General features: G+C 57.7%; 1 protein-coding gene across 1 annotated transcript; it reads right to left on the reverse strand.

Annotated features, from left to right (window-relative positions):
* Nucleotides 1-2934: 2934 nt before the first annotated feature.
* Nucleotides 2935-14391, reverse strand: QSOX1 (quiescin sulfhydryl oxidase 1). The gene is made up of 12 exons (XM_062602379.1): nt 14112-14391; nt 11872-11972; nt 10516-10564; nt 10213-10315; nt 9423-9513; nt 9068-9213; nt 8522-8656; nt 8192-8321; nt 6109-6231; nt 5862-6006; nt 5448-5627; nt 2935-5062 (listed from the first exon to the last, which is right to left on the reverse strand). The coding sequence occupies exons 1-12, from the start codon at nt 14374-14376 to the stop codon at nt 4344-4346; spliced, it is 2187 nt and encodes a 728-aa protein (XP_062458363.1). The 5' UTR covers nt 14377-14391; the 3' UTR covers nt 2935-4343.
* Nucleotides 14392-15072: the final 681 nt, after the last annotated feature.

The raw sequence follows: 15072 nt of genomic DNA on the forward strand, positions 1-15072 counted from the left end.
AGCCAGCCGGCAGCGCGGAGCGGGGCTCCCAGCGAGCAGGAAGGCAGGTCCCTAAGGCACATTTACAGAAGTTTAGCCGGATGTACGGACAAACAGACGGACACTGCCCCGTGGCCTCCCTGCCCCACCTCTTTGCTTTTCCAACCTATTGCCTTAATTATTCCACCACTGTTAGGAGTGGTCTCCATCCCCCACTCTCCAGCACGCTCTGATTTATCTCTCAGCTGGGATAACAGCTCCCCCCATCCCTTCTCCTTGGGGAATTCAATTTTCATTCATTTTTCTGCTTTGCCAGATTGATCCAGGCCCCTCTGTCCTGCTCACTCACGGCAATGACAAGCAGGCAAAGGGAGTGCTGAGCCTTTACCTCGGGGAGCATCGTGCTGCCAGTGCACAGCCAACACGAGTGTCTGAGTGTCCACTAAAAATAAACCCCCACCACCATCTTCCTCCCCATTCACCCTTGGCTTGTTATATCTTCCCAGTAGAGCCTTCATCCCCTGTAGCATTGCCCTCCATCCTTCTTGCTTTCCCTCTGTTCCTCATTTTGGTGTCATGTGTTTTTTTTGTTGTTGTTGGGGTTTTTTTTTTTGTTTGGTTTGGGTTTGTTTTTTTGTTTGGTTTGGTTTATTTTTTTTTTATCTCTGGGTTGTTTTTTTTTGGGTTGCTTTGTGGTTTTTTGGTCTCTCTCAGGTTAACTTTCTCCATCACAACCCATTATCCTGGCATGTGGGGAGGTGGGCATGGGCCTCTTGCCCAGCAAACACCCTTTGTGCCACCCAAGATGCTGCTTGAGGAGCCGGTGGTTGCATGTCACTGGTGTGAAATCGCCTTCCAGGCTTTCTCCTCCTCCCGGATCTAAAACAGAGCTAAGGGGCAGTGGTGACCAGCCCGCAGAAGGGTGAATGCCACGATTTTCATCAGGTTATATTTCTGGGGCAGTTTTGGGGGTCTCTGGCACCATACAGATATCCTGCTCTCTTGTTGGTATTGCCTGAACCCCCTCTGCAGCCAGATGAAGACACAAGCAATGTGATGCAAACCCCACAGACAAGCAGGGATAGCGCTCCCGGCACCTTCCCCACCAGTGTTAATAATAAAAAAGCAGGTAAACCCTACAGCCTTTCCTGAGACCCAGCCCCAGCCTCTCTTGCTGTGCCCCAGCCCAGGCATGCAGGAACTGCGGCTGGTTTGGGCAGCATGTCACCGCGGGGGACATCAGTGCATTGTTCCCAGGTGCAACAGCAGGGTTTCAAGGCAAAATTAGGGGTGGATGTAAGGAAGACTCATGCCTGGCGGGTGTGAGCCCAGCCATGTCCCTCATCAGCAAAGCCTGAGTGGGGTTGGAGGTGCCAGGAGCTCAGCTGACAGCAAGGCATTGTGCCACCATGCAGCGAGATTGCTGGGTCTCATCCCAGCGACCCCCTGCATAACAAAACCAGCTCCCCCAGGTGGGGACATCCTTATGGGGCCAAAGCTGCTACAGCCACCCTCTGAGCAGTGCACCCCAAGCCCCCATGTGCACAACCCCTTCTGCTCCCCACTTCTCAATTACTCCAATAGCTGTGCATGACCCCATCCCACAGACACCCCTATTGCCAGCGGTCACCTGGAGCAAGGACAAGCACAGTGAGACCCAAGTACTCACCAGCGGCTGGAGGAAGCCTCTCCCCTCGCAGGCACTGCCGTTGCTAATTGTAATTGAAAATTAATTGATGTTGAACGAACCCCCGGTGATTTTATGGCCGCAGCATGGGCAGAGGGGGGATGCCGATGGAGAAAAGCTCTCACCCGTGCTGAGGAGGGAAGGGGAAGAGGGGCAAGGCGGGAGGGAGCGAGCGCAAAGGGGTGGGAAGGTGGCTGGTGTGCGGGGGACGGCCACCAGCCTCGAGGAAAATTAAATTGCACTTGAGGGTAAATTGTATTAGGGAATAGCCGCCGCCTCACACAGCCCGAGGCCATTTGGGTAATTAGCCTCGGGGACGCCCAGGCTCCTTTCTCTGGGAAGGGGTAACCGCATCGGGGAGTGTCCCCCACCCTAGACAGCCCATCCTACCCATGAGTGTGGCCATGGTAAGGTTTGATGCTCCCCCTGTGCCAGGGCTTGTGTGCAGGCCTATCCCAAAGATCCCATCCTGGGGGATATGGTGAGGAGGATCCTCCCCAGGCAGCACCGAGCCCTGCAGCAGCCTCCTGCCTGCACTGCTGCCTGCTCTGGCCCATCTGTGCCCTGCACTGGGGTTCCCCAGGTGCTGAGAGCACACCCTGGTGCTACAGCCCAGGAGAGCCAGGGCCAGGAGGATTTGGACTGCACCAAACAGGATTACGGAAAGTCTATTTACTGGACTTTTTCCTGTGTGCATGGCAGCTTTAGGCTGCGGGCCTGTTGGAGATGCTAATCTGGGCAGCCCTGCCTGCAGCTTCTTCCTCACCAGCCCCTGCACCCACCTGCCCAGACCTAACCCCTTGCACCCTCCTGCTGCATCCCCCCAATGCACCCACCTACTGCATCCATCTCCCTAACACATCCTCCAGCCTGTCCACAGCTTCAGCAGCCCACTGAAAGATTTTGGGGCTAGGGTAGCAGCAGGCAGCCCCTCATCACAAGCCCTCAATGCCACACAGGGGAGCAGCTGGTGGGGAGGGTGTGCATGGGAGGTTATTCATGTTGGGGATAAACCCCCCTGGGAAATCAAGGAGAAGGAGGCAGCAGGGCTGCAGCAATGAGACCTTCCCCATCCATCACATGGCAGTGGGCAGGACCAGTACTCGGCTGGGGGGACACAGGCCCCCTCCACGCTGGGCTGAGGCTATTGAGGACCTGGCTAAGGGATGTGGCCAAGGCCAAGTGGGTCACCAGTGGCAGGGCAGGGGTGCCAGCCTCATGTCCCACGGAGGTGTGACCGTGCACAGACACCAAGGAAGAAGAAAAGGCAGAGCAAGACAATTTATTTCAAGAGCAGGTAAGGGAGCAAGGGCCAGAGGAGCCAGAGATCGCAGTGCCTGGTCAGCAGTAGAGCTGCCTGCCCTCCTTCCCCATCCTGCCAACCCTCGCCTCCCGCCTGGGCAAAGTGAAGATATCAAGAAAAAGGCTCCAAATCGGATTGACACCCCCCCCTCCCTCTTAATGAAGTTTATTATCGGCGAGGCTTTAATCCTTTTAAATCCCTCATGTGGGGGGAAGGGCTGGGATTAAGGGAGGGCAGCATAATCCCAATGAATTTGTTACAGGGGGATTTAGGCAGCGCTGGGAGAGCAGATGGCTCCGGCCCTAGCCCTGGAAAACAACCATTTTCCTTAATGATTTCTAACAAGGATAAAAGGGCAGAAAGAATCGGGGACAGGCGCAAGGCACCTGCACCCATGGAAGCCCTGCTCCCAAAGGGGATGCTCACAAGTGTCTCCCTGCTCTGCACCATGGGCATGGCCAGCACCGAACTGCAGCTCCATGGCTCACGTCAACTAATTTCCTGCAGCTTCCTGCCCTCCCCAGGCTCCCTCCCTATCACCCCACCTGAGGACAAACCATGAGCCACCCCAACCATGGGGACATGCTGGCTGTATGGGGGGCCACAGGTGCCTCCAGAAGCAAAAAGCAGGAGAAAATATACAATAACAGCAGCTAAAAACATTTAAAGGATCAAACCAACAGTGCTCTTCCTGGGGTGATGGGGGAGACCAGAGCCAGGACAGCCAGTAGTGAGGGATGGCAGGGAGGGGAGGTGCTGCCCTGTGTGCCCACATGGCAGGGACCAGCTGACACAACAGGGCCAGTGTCAGCAAAAATAATTTATTCCACTAAGACAAGCATTGAGTGAGCAACAGCGCGTGAGGGGGTGAGGAACGGTGGGGGCCCCCATTCGTGTCTCAAAGGGGGACACACGCACATAATGCTGCTGAAACCCCATAATGGAGTCTGCCAACCCCCACCCAGCAGTGCCTACTTTTTGAGGGGTTAAACCCCCCACCCTCCTGGCCCCACTAGTGGTTTGACCCCAAAGGGCTGCTCCCCAGCATGGGACTGGGTTTCCCCATTTGAAACCAGTCCAGGCAGCTCCAAGGGCAGCTGGTGCCGAGACATGAACCAGTGTCCCTGCTCCCGCACACCCGAAATGTGACACTGCAACCTGAGGGGGGATGCTCTGACACCTCCTTCCCCCTCAAAAAGAGCTCTCCACCCTCCACCCCCACCCTGGGGGAGTTGCTGCTGCAAGTGGGCAGCTCCTGGGCAGGATGTACCAAACCATTTCACACTGGGGATAAAATGCTGTCCCAGGTGTGTCTTGGATCAGCAGCCCACCCACCCCACCCCGGGGGCAGCCCTTGCCCCCCTGCAACTGCTCTCAGGCCACGGGGAAGCTAGGGCGGCCTTTCCGGGCACGGGTGCGGAGACGGAAGAAAGTGTACATGCCCAGGAGGCACATGGAGGAGAGGAAGTAGAGGGCCACGCACAGGCTGATGTCCAGGCGGGAGAAGCCCAAGCCAAGCACCCGCAGCCAGGGGCTCCTCCTCACGCCCTCCCCAGCCGCCTCCTCCTCCTGGACCTGGACGCCAGGAGGCCACCGACGCTCCCGGCCCACCCTGGCATCCTGGAGTAGGGCAATCGTGTCCCGCTTGCTGAGTCGCCGGTGCCGGCTGGCTGCTGCTCGCAGCGCCTGGCTCTTGAAGTGCTGCTCACTGAAGGAGTCCAGGTCCACGATATCCTCACCCACCGCTCGCAGCTTGGGGTTCAGCCGCACAATGCTGGGGCGCCTTGGTTCAGTGGAGCCTGGTCGCCCCGGAGCTCTCATGTCACCCTCCCTCTCCTTTTCCTCCTTCTCCCTCACCTCTCGTGGGCCCTCAGTGCCCACCCTGCCACCAGTCCCCTCTCCAGCCATGAGGATGGGGTCAGCCTCAGCATAATCCATGTAGATGTTGGCTGGGGAGAAGTGTGCCTTGAGGAAGGTGAACACAGCCGGCTCATCCCAGGCGTGCACACCCCGCTCCTCCTTGTGGCACTGGGGACACATGTCCGGTGGAGGCCACTGCAGCTTGGGGAACTTGGGGTCCTCTGTGTCACCTCCTGCAAAGACCGGTTAGAGGAGACATGTGACAGTCCTCCCCCTGTACTTTTATAAGTGCCCCGGAGCATCCGGCAGCTGGGGACAGTGATGGAGATGGGACATTTGGAGGAGCCGTCAAAGGAGAGGTCCTCCAAGGGTACCTGTCAGCTTTGGAAAGCCCCCTGCAGGGAGCATGTAAGACCCAACTGCATCTCTGGGGTGGTCTGATGCTGTGTGACCAGCTGCTGTCGCCTATGGTGGGGGATGCTGACAAGAAGATGTCTCCATTGCTGCACCCTAATGCAGCCATTTGCCAGCTCCATCCAGGAGGAGAGATGCTCCTCCACCTCACCTCCCTCTTCCCTTTGGAAGCTGCACTGGCTCCCCTCCCTGTGGCCCCCTTACCCGCCAGGCGAGCGTTGACCTCGTTGTGGTGGGACCAGAGCCAGAGGACAGCCTCTTTCCGACTTGCCACCCGGTCCATGGACTCAGCCGCCATGGCCTCAAAGTGCTGAGCACACTCTTGGCAGCCAAAGAAGTACCGGACATAGCAACGCATGATGCTCAGGACCTCCAGTGGTAGCTCTGTAAGGAGGCAGAGGATAGGGGAGGACAGGAAGGCAAGTCCTGATGGTCCCATCAGCTGAAGTGGCAACCCCACACCCTGACTATGTGGCTCTTGTCCGCCCTGCAAATCTGCCTTGGGGCAAGATTAAGAAGGGGGGGGAAACAAGCCTTTGCCTGCATGCAACACCCCTGCCTGCGCTGCAGCCCACCCACACACCTCCTCCCCAAACCCTCCCCCCCGGGACCTGGTACCTTTGTCAGGGCCGCTCTGGGCAGCCTGGACAGTCAGCAGGTGGAAGATGGTCCAGAGCCCGCAGGGGTAGCCACGGAACTGGCGTTCGCTGCCCTGGCAGCCCACCCAGGTCACATTGGTGGGGAGCCAGGCAGGGTGGGAGGCCTGGTGGGACGACAGCCATGGTGTGAGGGAGCTGGCAGGTAATGCGGGCTGGGGAAGGGGTGAGGGCTGGGGCAGGGACCGAGGTCCCCATGGGCATCTTACATCTCTGTTATTCTTCATGGCCCCCTTCAAGACGTCACGGGGCAGTTCAGGCTCTGTCCAGTTCTTCAGCCATACATCCAGGGACTGCAGGTAGGTCTGCACACAGGGGCGCCCCGGGAAGTACTGCAGAGTAGGGAGAGGGGTGAGGAAACCCAGGCCTTGTCCCGGGAGCAGCAAGGCAACCTATCAGCACCCCCAGCTCACTGTGACAGGCACTGGGCAGCACCAGCATCCCCTCTGGCAGCACGTGCTGGAGGGCAGTGCTGTCCCAGCAAGGCTTTGGTGCTGAGGGGCTGGTGGTCACAGCATACCCCCCCATGGTGGCAAGGCCATATTCTCCTGCATGCATGTTCAGGCTCCAAACCTCAGCCCATCTGAGGGAAGCAAAAGCCACTCTGACCATAAACCAGCACAAAGCCGATTAGCAGCAGTACTTTAAAACCACAGGAGCTCTGGGGAGAGGGGGCAGACCACCAGTATGTACTACTGCTGGACAAAGAGACAGAGGAACCAAACCATGTGGAGGACAAGACCAGCAGCACACAGGAAAAGTGACAGGGAAGCAAAAGGATGGAGCATTTTGCTAACTCCGAGCTGTTCTCTCCAGGTCTGCGGAGAATCACGCTCAAAGTCCCAAATTCACAGGGGAATTAATCTGCAACCTGATTTCTGCTGCAAAACGTGGTCCCCCTTGCTCCTTCGACTGGAGGCTTTGCCACACAATTCCATGCTTTCTAGGCACCACTTCTTTCCACGTTTGGATTTTTCCTCCCTCCTTTCCTTAAATACTTCTTGGGAATGCAACAGTTAAGTCTGGGAGCTGCTGGCTGAGCTCCCCAGCCTGAGCCCTGCCCGGCTGGCAGCAACGGCTGCAATCCTGGGGATGCTGCTCCGTCCTGTGGATAAGCATGGAAATGGCAGCACCATTGCAGCATCCTCTTGGAAGTACCAGCACCCACCACTCAGTGCCCCGGTGCCTCCTGCCCACAGTGGGGATGCCACTGTTTCCTTGCCAGAGGCCACAGCTCATCCTTGGCAAGTGAGGGGAAGGTTTGCAGAAAGAATTAGAAGCAGATCAAATAAACCCACTGCTGCTCCTCACCATGCTGGCAAGCTTGTGCCCTTGGCCAGGAAACTGGTGCGACGGGAGATTTATTTCCCTAGTCCTGTGGTTCTCATTCAAGGGAGAAACAGCAAGGGTGACAGATGGGTGCAAATAAAGTAAGAGCCACATGAATTGCTGAGCTGAGGACCTAAGACTCATTGCACTAGTGTCTCACATTTGGAGCTCTTTGCTGGGGGAGAGCAGGCAGGGGTGGGAGCAGGGGCTATCTCACACATCAGCAAGGGCTATGCAAGGTCTAAACTTAGTGTTAAATCCTATGTGACAAAGGAGAGAGCAAAGGTGGCAGGTGTGGCTGGGTAAAGGTATGCCAACGATCCTGGGCTCTCACAGGGATGAAGACAGGGCTCCTGCAACAGCAATGTTGGAGACCTCAGCCAAACAGTGCTTCATCGCACCAGGGAATTAAAGTGCCCCACTTTTGCTGGCTCAAAGCTCCTTCAATTCACATACTTCAATTTCACTGACAAAAGAAAAATCAGGACCTTACATGAGGCTCTTCCAGAGCTTGACTGAGAGCAGGAATCCCTTTTCTGGACTGTCAAAGGAGTCTGCAGTGATCAGCTCCCCAAACCAAGCATCCAAGTCAGACAACAAGAATTACAAACCCCTCTGACCATCTCTAACACCCAGTGGTCTCTTCTGAAAAGACCTGCTGCCTCAACACCTCTTGCCTCAACACCTCCTGCAAGGCCAATCCTGCTCTGCCCTCCAATACCAGCACCTCACATCTCATCAGAAACTCTCCAGCACCTCTCTGTTGCAACTCAGGGCTGTCTGGAGATCCACAGGACAGCCCCACAGTGACACTGGGACACAGGGCTCACATCTGAGACCACCATGCTTTGCTATCAGTGAGCACTGGAATGTGGTGGCCTGAAACCTGCATTTGCCTTTCACCCTATGAATAGCTACATGGAGGCATTGGTGGTTCCTCTCCCAGCACCAAAAGCTCCTCACCTTCACCAGCGTGGATACGTAGCACTTGAAGGCAGCCAGCTGGGCTCCTGACAATGCGGCGGCACGGGTGGCTTCCACTCGCAGTGAGTAGTGCAGCGTGGATTCCAAGTCGGCCATGTACACCTTGGAGCTGGGGAGGGTAGCACAGCATGATGCTCCACCAGCCCATTAATCTGTACCCCAGGAACCCAGCCACGATTTCTTCTTTTTCCCCAGGTGAAAGGCATAGTCCCACCTACCACCCTATTGCCCACCCATGGCCATGACACCTCCTCCTTGCACAAGCCCTGGCCTCCCATTGCCCCAGAATGATGAAGGGAGGGGTCCGACCGGTCAGCATGCTTTGGCTGGGATATGTTGGTCTCATTGGAAACTGTGATGGTTGTGTTCAGCTTGTAGGAGCCACGAGTGATGCCTGAGAGTGTGCGCAGGTAGTAGGTGTAGAAGGAGCGTGCCTCCGTATGCCTGCAAGGAAGGAGAAACTGTGAGCAAGACCCTCTTCACTCCCAAACAGCCCCCAGCCCCAACAAGGAAGCAAAGGAGACCCAAGGCTTAGTCAGACTGACAACTCTGACCTAGGGAATGAGTGCGGGGTGGTCTGCACTCTCCATGTGTTCTGGCAGTGGGTATCCTGATACGCAGCCCAGGGCAGAGCTGAGCCCTTGGCAGCTGTGCTGAGCCACCCCAGGGAGATGCAGCCATTTGCCCTTCTCCCAGCGCCAGGCAAGGCTGGCAGCCACACTCAGTGCCCACCAGCAGCCCCCTACTCCCCACCAGCCTGCCCGACCCAGCCACTGTCTCCTTCTTAATGAACTTTCCCACAAAGGAGACCCCCCACCAGGGTCCACAAACCCACCCCCTGTGTCCTGCACTCACACGGGCAGGCGGGAGAAGGAGCCGTTGCGGAGGAGCAAGTAGGCAGAGGGGAAGGTGGTGACGCCAAACCTCTCCACGAGCTCCTCCTCGCTGCTCAGCACCCTCCTCACTGCCACATTCTCGTACTGCAGCATGTCCAGTGCCACCTGCAACCAGCAACCCCCGGGTCAGAATGGGGGGACAGCAGCATCCGCCACCTCACTGGGGATGCAGCAGGGCTATTTAGAACCCTGTATAAGACACTGCACCAGCAAGGCAGCATGCAAGGCAACTGGGGAGGCTGCCACATGACAACTTCCCTCTCAAAGGCACCCAGGCTTCAAGAGAATTGGGGGATAAATGCAGCTATACCCACCTCTCTGCCTACGAAGGAGTTGCTCTTCTCAAATATAAGTGCCAAGTACTGGTCTTTGTTCCTCTGGAAGAAGGTGTGAACTTCTTCCATGCTGCAAGAGAAAAGAGGATGACAGCAGGTCCTCAGCATCAGCCCTCCCACCTGAAAGGAGCTAGGCTTTGGCAGGGGATCCTGGTGGAGGTTCAGCCTCACCAAGCATGCAATTCTTTGCCACTAAAGTTCCAGCCCAATTTTCTGCTCTGGTTCACAGACTTTGAGAAAATCCACTGGGGTCAGCCAAACAGAGCACAGGCAGGGCAGGGCACGAGGGAGCTGCACAGTCACTCAGGGAAACAAAACAACAATGAACTTGGAAGCAGGACTGTTGTTTTTTTTAGCTAGCGGACAGAGGCACCAGAGACTTGAAGCATGTGCCCACCTTGACTATCACTTTGGGAAAGCCGAATGCTCCCCCTGGGAGAGTGGAGCAACTGCCTGCATTCAGTAAAGACTGCAGATCCCAACAAATTTGTACCGAACCAAGAAAACCCTTTCTTGGGACAGGAAAAAGCTGCTAACAGCAGCAGTCGGCATTGCCATGTTCCTGGCCCAGGCACTGCTTGCTGTAATTAAGGCCTATCTCAGCTGGGCCACATAAATGTCTCTAGCCTGGCCAGGTCATCTGCATCTCCCTGGGATGTGGGTGATGCAGTGGCTGCTCTGTGCTCAGTTTTGCCTCAGGATTTTCCCCAAAACCTGCCCTCCATAGGACAGAGGCTGACACAGCCATTCCCCATCACGCCATTCCTACCTCGCTGGCTCCAGTGGAGGACAGGCAGGCGGCCAGGCGTCCTGGCTCTGCTCAAGGTTGGTGATGATGGCATGGCGCAGGTCCTCGACAGTGGCACTGGGATCTGCAGGAGGACAGGATGCCAAGGGGTCAGTCGTGGGGAAGCCTGACCCATGGGCTGGGCTAAGCTGAGGGAGCTACTCTCAGCTGCCCCCTGGGCTCCCTGAGGTCCAAATGCATGGGGGGTGTGGACAGCAGAGCCACTTGCACCCAGGGAAAAAATGAAACAAAACAAACCCCAAAAAATTGGTTCTGAACACTCACTGGTAATCCTTATCCCGTCCTCTGCCTTCTTGCTAAAAGCTCTGAAGAACTGAATGAGAGAAAAAAAACACAAGGGAAAACTGGAGTGAGAGTGTGGAGTGGGACAAGGAGGCAGTGCTGCCCAGCAGGCAGAGGCTCCCCCCACACCATCTCTGTCTCAGTTTCCCTACAACATTACAGCATACCAATCAACATGAGCCACCACAGAGGTAGCACTTAGGCTGCGTCCCCATCTTGCAGGGCATCCCCAAAGGGGAGGGGTGCAGGCAAGGGCTGGGAGCCATGTCCAGCCAAAGGCTGAGTGCTGGGAGGCAGCAAGGCAGGTGTCTCTAGGGGTCCGAGGGAGGCAGCCTGGTTCTGCAATCCAGTAGCTCCCTGCTCCGAAGCTCTCATAAACCAGGAGAAGGGTTTTTTTTTTTTTCACTTCTGACCTGCCACAGTGGCTCCAGTGCTTGTGGTACATCCAGAGCAGTGAAACCAGGTTGCATCAGACCGGTGTTTGCTTTGCAGGCTGGGCTAGGAGCGCTGGCTATTTGCGAAAGGTGTTTGGTGGGGACAGGGGATGCAAAACGAGTGAGCTCTTGGCACTGCCACATCAGCACACCTCCCTGCCCTGGGAGATGTTTTGGTCAATGTCCCACAGGCAGTGGGTGCTCAGGCAGCAGGTGCTTGTTGAGACCACAGGGCAGGGTTAGGCCACAAGCCAACCCACCTGGCAAACCACCAAACCTGACCTCACCTTGGAGTGAGCCTGTAAGCTGGGACTGAGGGCATACCTGATGAAACCCATATTTCCCCTGTTCCATACCAAGATGATCCTGGATTTTGCTGCCTGAACCTGGAGTGCTTCAGCTTTATTGCTTACGTTGGAACAAGGCTCTGTTTGCAGTGTGAAACACTGTGAAACACCACCTTGACACAGCTAAGAGGTCAGGCTCAGGCTGGCACCTCGCCAGCCACTGCAGGAGGCTCCCAGCAGCCTCCTGCAGCATCCCTGCACCTTTCTTCAAAACCTGTGTCTGCGACTGCTCTCTGCCCTCCAGCAGCCTTTCCCAGGTGGTTCCAATTGAATTTTCAGACACTACACTATCCTAGGAGAGATATGGCCTCTACATTTCACCATGAAGCAGCACTTGGGTTTTCCCCCTCCTTGTTGATACATCACCCAGCAGTTGCGCTGCCTGCAGTCTGGCTGCAGCTCTGTTTTGGGGAAGTGTGAAGCAGCTCTGGACTGCAAAGCCCCAAATGGAATGCTTTGGTGCAATAATACTGTCAATCTGATTGAGCAAGACAGAGACAGAGCAAAAGGCAAAGCACAGTGAAACCAGGCAAGTATCTGGTGCACACAGCCCTCACCTTCAGCGTGGGAAAGCCAGTTATCCCAAAATCAGCACACACTTGCTGGTTGGCTTCATCAGCACAGTCGATGGCTGCTAGCATCACTGCAGGCCTCCACTCTGGGGGGACAAAGGATGCGGTCAGCACAGATCAGCCTCTCTAGGTCCCCAAAACTGCCCTGCTCCTCACAGCTGCTGTAGAGATGGCAGGGATCTCCTGCTGCACCAGCAACATGGCTCCTCTGTGCCCCGAAGACATTGCTCATCCCTCACAGGAAACTGATGGTTTCCAAGCCCCAAATACCCAACGCCATGTCCGAGCTAAAGCCTACTTTTCAGACAGAGGAGTGCAGGGAAAGCTGTGCAAGGCGGGACCAGGCTTTGCATGCCCTGCCCTCACCGGCGCCCGACTCAAGGCAGCTCTGCCCACGGCTGCCTGCCCGTCTGGTTCTGCTTGCCCAGCCTCTGCGCCAGCGGGAAGAGGCCACTGGGAGAAGAAAGGGAGGGATGGCTAACCACTGCTGGGGGAGAGCAGGGAACACAGGCTTCAGCTCATCTCGCCCCAAGGGTACGGTTGATAACCACAAGGGAACAACCCAAGAACAGTTGCCAAGTATCTGCTCCCCCTCTATGACTCTCCACCACCACCTGCCTGGGGAGGACCAACAGATCACTGGAGTAAAACAGAGTGGGGAAAAAAAGAATGCATAGAGGCATTTCAAGCAGCAAGCTCTAAAAGCCAGCAGCAAAATGGAGATAAAAGCTTTGAAATGGCTTCTTTTTAGTGTAAAAGATACAAGCTAGAGAATGCCCAGCCTGTCCTTCAAGCAGGATGGGGAGGGGCATGGTACCAGCACACAAATGGAGCCCATGCCACCTGAGGAAGGAGCCTGCTGAAGACAACCCTCTGGGACTGTCCTTGGTCACAGGTGACAGAGCACATGAGCTGTGTCCTACTACAACACAGTAGGAGCACCAGCAGCACAGGAAAGCCGGTGCCAAGCCCTGCTGCAGGGAGCCAGGCACACTCTGGACTCATCTGCACATGGTGCCTGTGGGTCACCCTGGCCTCCTCCCTGGCCAGCCCACACCTGCGAAAATCCACCCCTGGGAACAGCAGTAAGATGGCAAGGGGCACAGGGATGGCTTCCCTATCCTGCCTTCACGAGCACCCCATTTGCAGGAGCCCTAGGGTGACCCTATTTTGGAGAGAGGCCAGAAGAGCCAGCATTCCCCCAGGGGGCCTGGGCACACACCACATTCCTCACATCCTGCCCCACTGGAAGTACTGATGGCATCCCGAGGGAGGGATGGCATCCCCTCCGAGGAATGGGACACCTGCCCTGGCAGGAGCCCCTGAGTCACCCGGCAGCAACTGCGCTGTATCAATTACCGCAATAGCAGAGAGCAGTCCTGTGCATCCCCCGGGATGCTGGGGGAGGCAGGACAAGCCCTGCTGGGGCCAGGGGCCCAGCACTGGGGTGTGCGGGCTCCCAAGTGATGCTGGGCATAAGCCAGGCCAGGTATCAAGGTCAAAGTTGGGAACAAACCAGCTGGGATGAACGCCCAGCCCCAGAGCCCTGCCAGCCTCTCCCTGCAGGCACCAGGGAGGAGCACGGCTGAGGGAGGGTCTGGGCAGTCAGCAGGACCCCCATGCCTGGGGCAGGCTCAGCCTAAGCTTCTCCCAGCTAAAGGGGGTTCCAGGGATGCTGCTAAGCCAGGACTAACCATGGCAAGGGAGGCCTGGGCATCATGGGGGACCCTGGGCCTTCCCACTGGGCTGACACTTCAAGGAGGCTGGGGAAGGGATACAGTGGGATTTAGCGGTGCTGACAGAAGGGAAGGCAGAGGAGAGAGGGGGGTACTGACAGGGAGAATGCAGAAGGGATGAAGGAGTGCTGACAGGACAGAGTATGCAGAGCCAGGGATACAGGCAGGAGTGAAGAGTACTGACGGAGAGCAGCATGATGGACAAGGACACAGGAGGGATTTAGGAGTGATGGGGGTGGGGAGAGGGACCGGGACGATTTACAGATGCTCACAGGAGAACAGACAGGGATGCAGGGAGTAGTTAAGAATGCTGATAAGAACACAGAGACATGTAGAATTAAATGGGGTGCTGATGACAGAAGCCAGAGACAGGGACAAGGCGGGGGGAAACAAGGTCAAGGACACAGCGAGGGTTTGGGGGTGCTGATGGGACAGGCAGGCAGGGATGCGGGGATGGGGGGCAGCAGGTTAGCCGCGCCGGGGACTCACCGCGAAGGTCGTGGGCCAGGGCCTTCCATGTGGGCGCGAAGTGGATGCAGTGCCCGCACCAGGAGGCGAAGAACTCGACCGCCCAGGCGCTGGGGGAGCCGAGCAGCCGCCCCTCCGCCTCCGCCCCCAGCAGCTCCAGAGGGTCAGCGGCCGAGTACAGCTCGCGGGGCCGCGCCGCGGGCACCGACAGCGCCAGCACCAGAACGGCCGCCGGCCACCACCGCCCCCCCACACCGCCCCGCGCCCGCCGCCGCCGCCGCCACATCGCCCGCCAGGCCGTGCGCCACCGCCCGCCGCCTTTAGGGCCGCCGCTCGCCCCACCCGCTGGGGTGGGGCAGGGGCGGGGCCGAGGAGGGCCGCGGCGCCCCCTGTTGGGAACGCAGCGCTCCCGCGCTCCCAGCGCCAGGGGGGGAGCCCCGAGCCCCCCCCAGCGCCGGGCAGCGCTACCCCCCTGCGGGGACACGGGGAGCGCCACATTCTGGTGCAGCGAGGGAAGGCGGAGGAGGCTGATTCAAGCCCCAAACCCGCCGTGCCGCCATCAGAGTCCTCCCTGACGGAGCCACCAGCCCCAGGGCAGCGCCCTGATCCCACACCCTGACATCAGCCAGCGTCACTGGTCAACGCCTGCCGGGACACCCCAGAGAACGGGGACCCCGGAGACCTGGCTGCCCTCACCCCAACCCTGCAAGGGGTGAGCAACAAGGATACCCAACGAGGCCCCAAAGTCAAGCTCCTCCATCCCTCAAAAAGCTGCCCTTCGTGGCGGGCAGGCCGGTGCCCGGCCAATGCCTCCCAGCCCTGTCTGTGCCATGGCTCACGCACACACCCGTGTCACCATCTCCCTTATGTAAGGTGTCCGTTGCCCAGTGCCTCAGGGCAGAGCTGGCCACTGAGGGGTGTACACAGCTCCCTCCCCAGCCTCTAAGGGCACGGGGTCCCGGCCCCACGGGCGCCCATCGCT

This window comes from Pezoporus occidentalis, unplaced genomic scaffold, assembly GCF_034315485.1.
Source record: "Pezoporus occidentalis ecotype Australia unplaced genomic scaffold, CSIRO_AGI_Poc_V1 ctg76, whole genome shotgun sequence".
Taxonomy (NCBI): domain Eukaryota; kingdom Metazoa; phylum Chordata; class Aves; order Psittaciformes; family Psittacidae; genus Pezoporus; species Pezoporus occidentalis.

Coding starts and splice junctions, on each gene's coding strand:
- QSOX1 (XM_062602379.1), bottom strand. CDS start 14,376: ATGTGGCGGCGGCGGCGGCGGGCGCGGGGCGGTGTGGGGGGGCGGTGG. Junction 9,214..9,422: donor ACTCCTTCGTAGGCAGAGAG/GTGGGTATAGCT, acceptor TGCTGGTTGCAG/GTGGCACTGGACATGCTGCA. Junction 5,628..5,861: donor CCAGAGCGGCCCTGACAAAG/GTACCAGGTCCC, acceptor GCCTCCTTACAG/AGCTACCACTGGAGGTCCTG.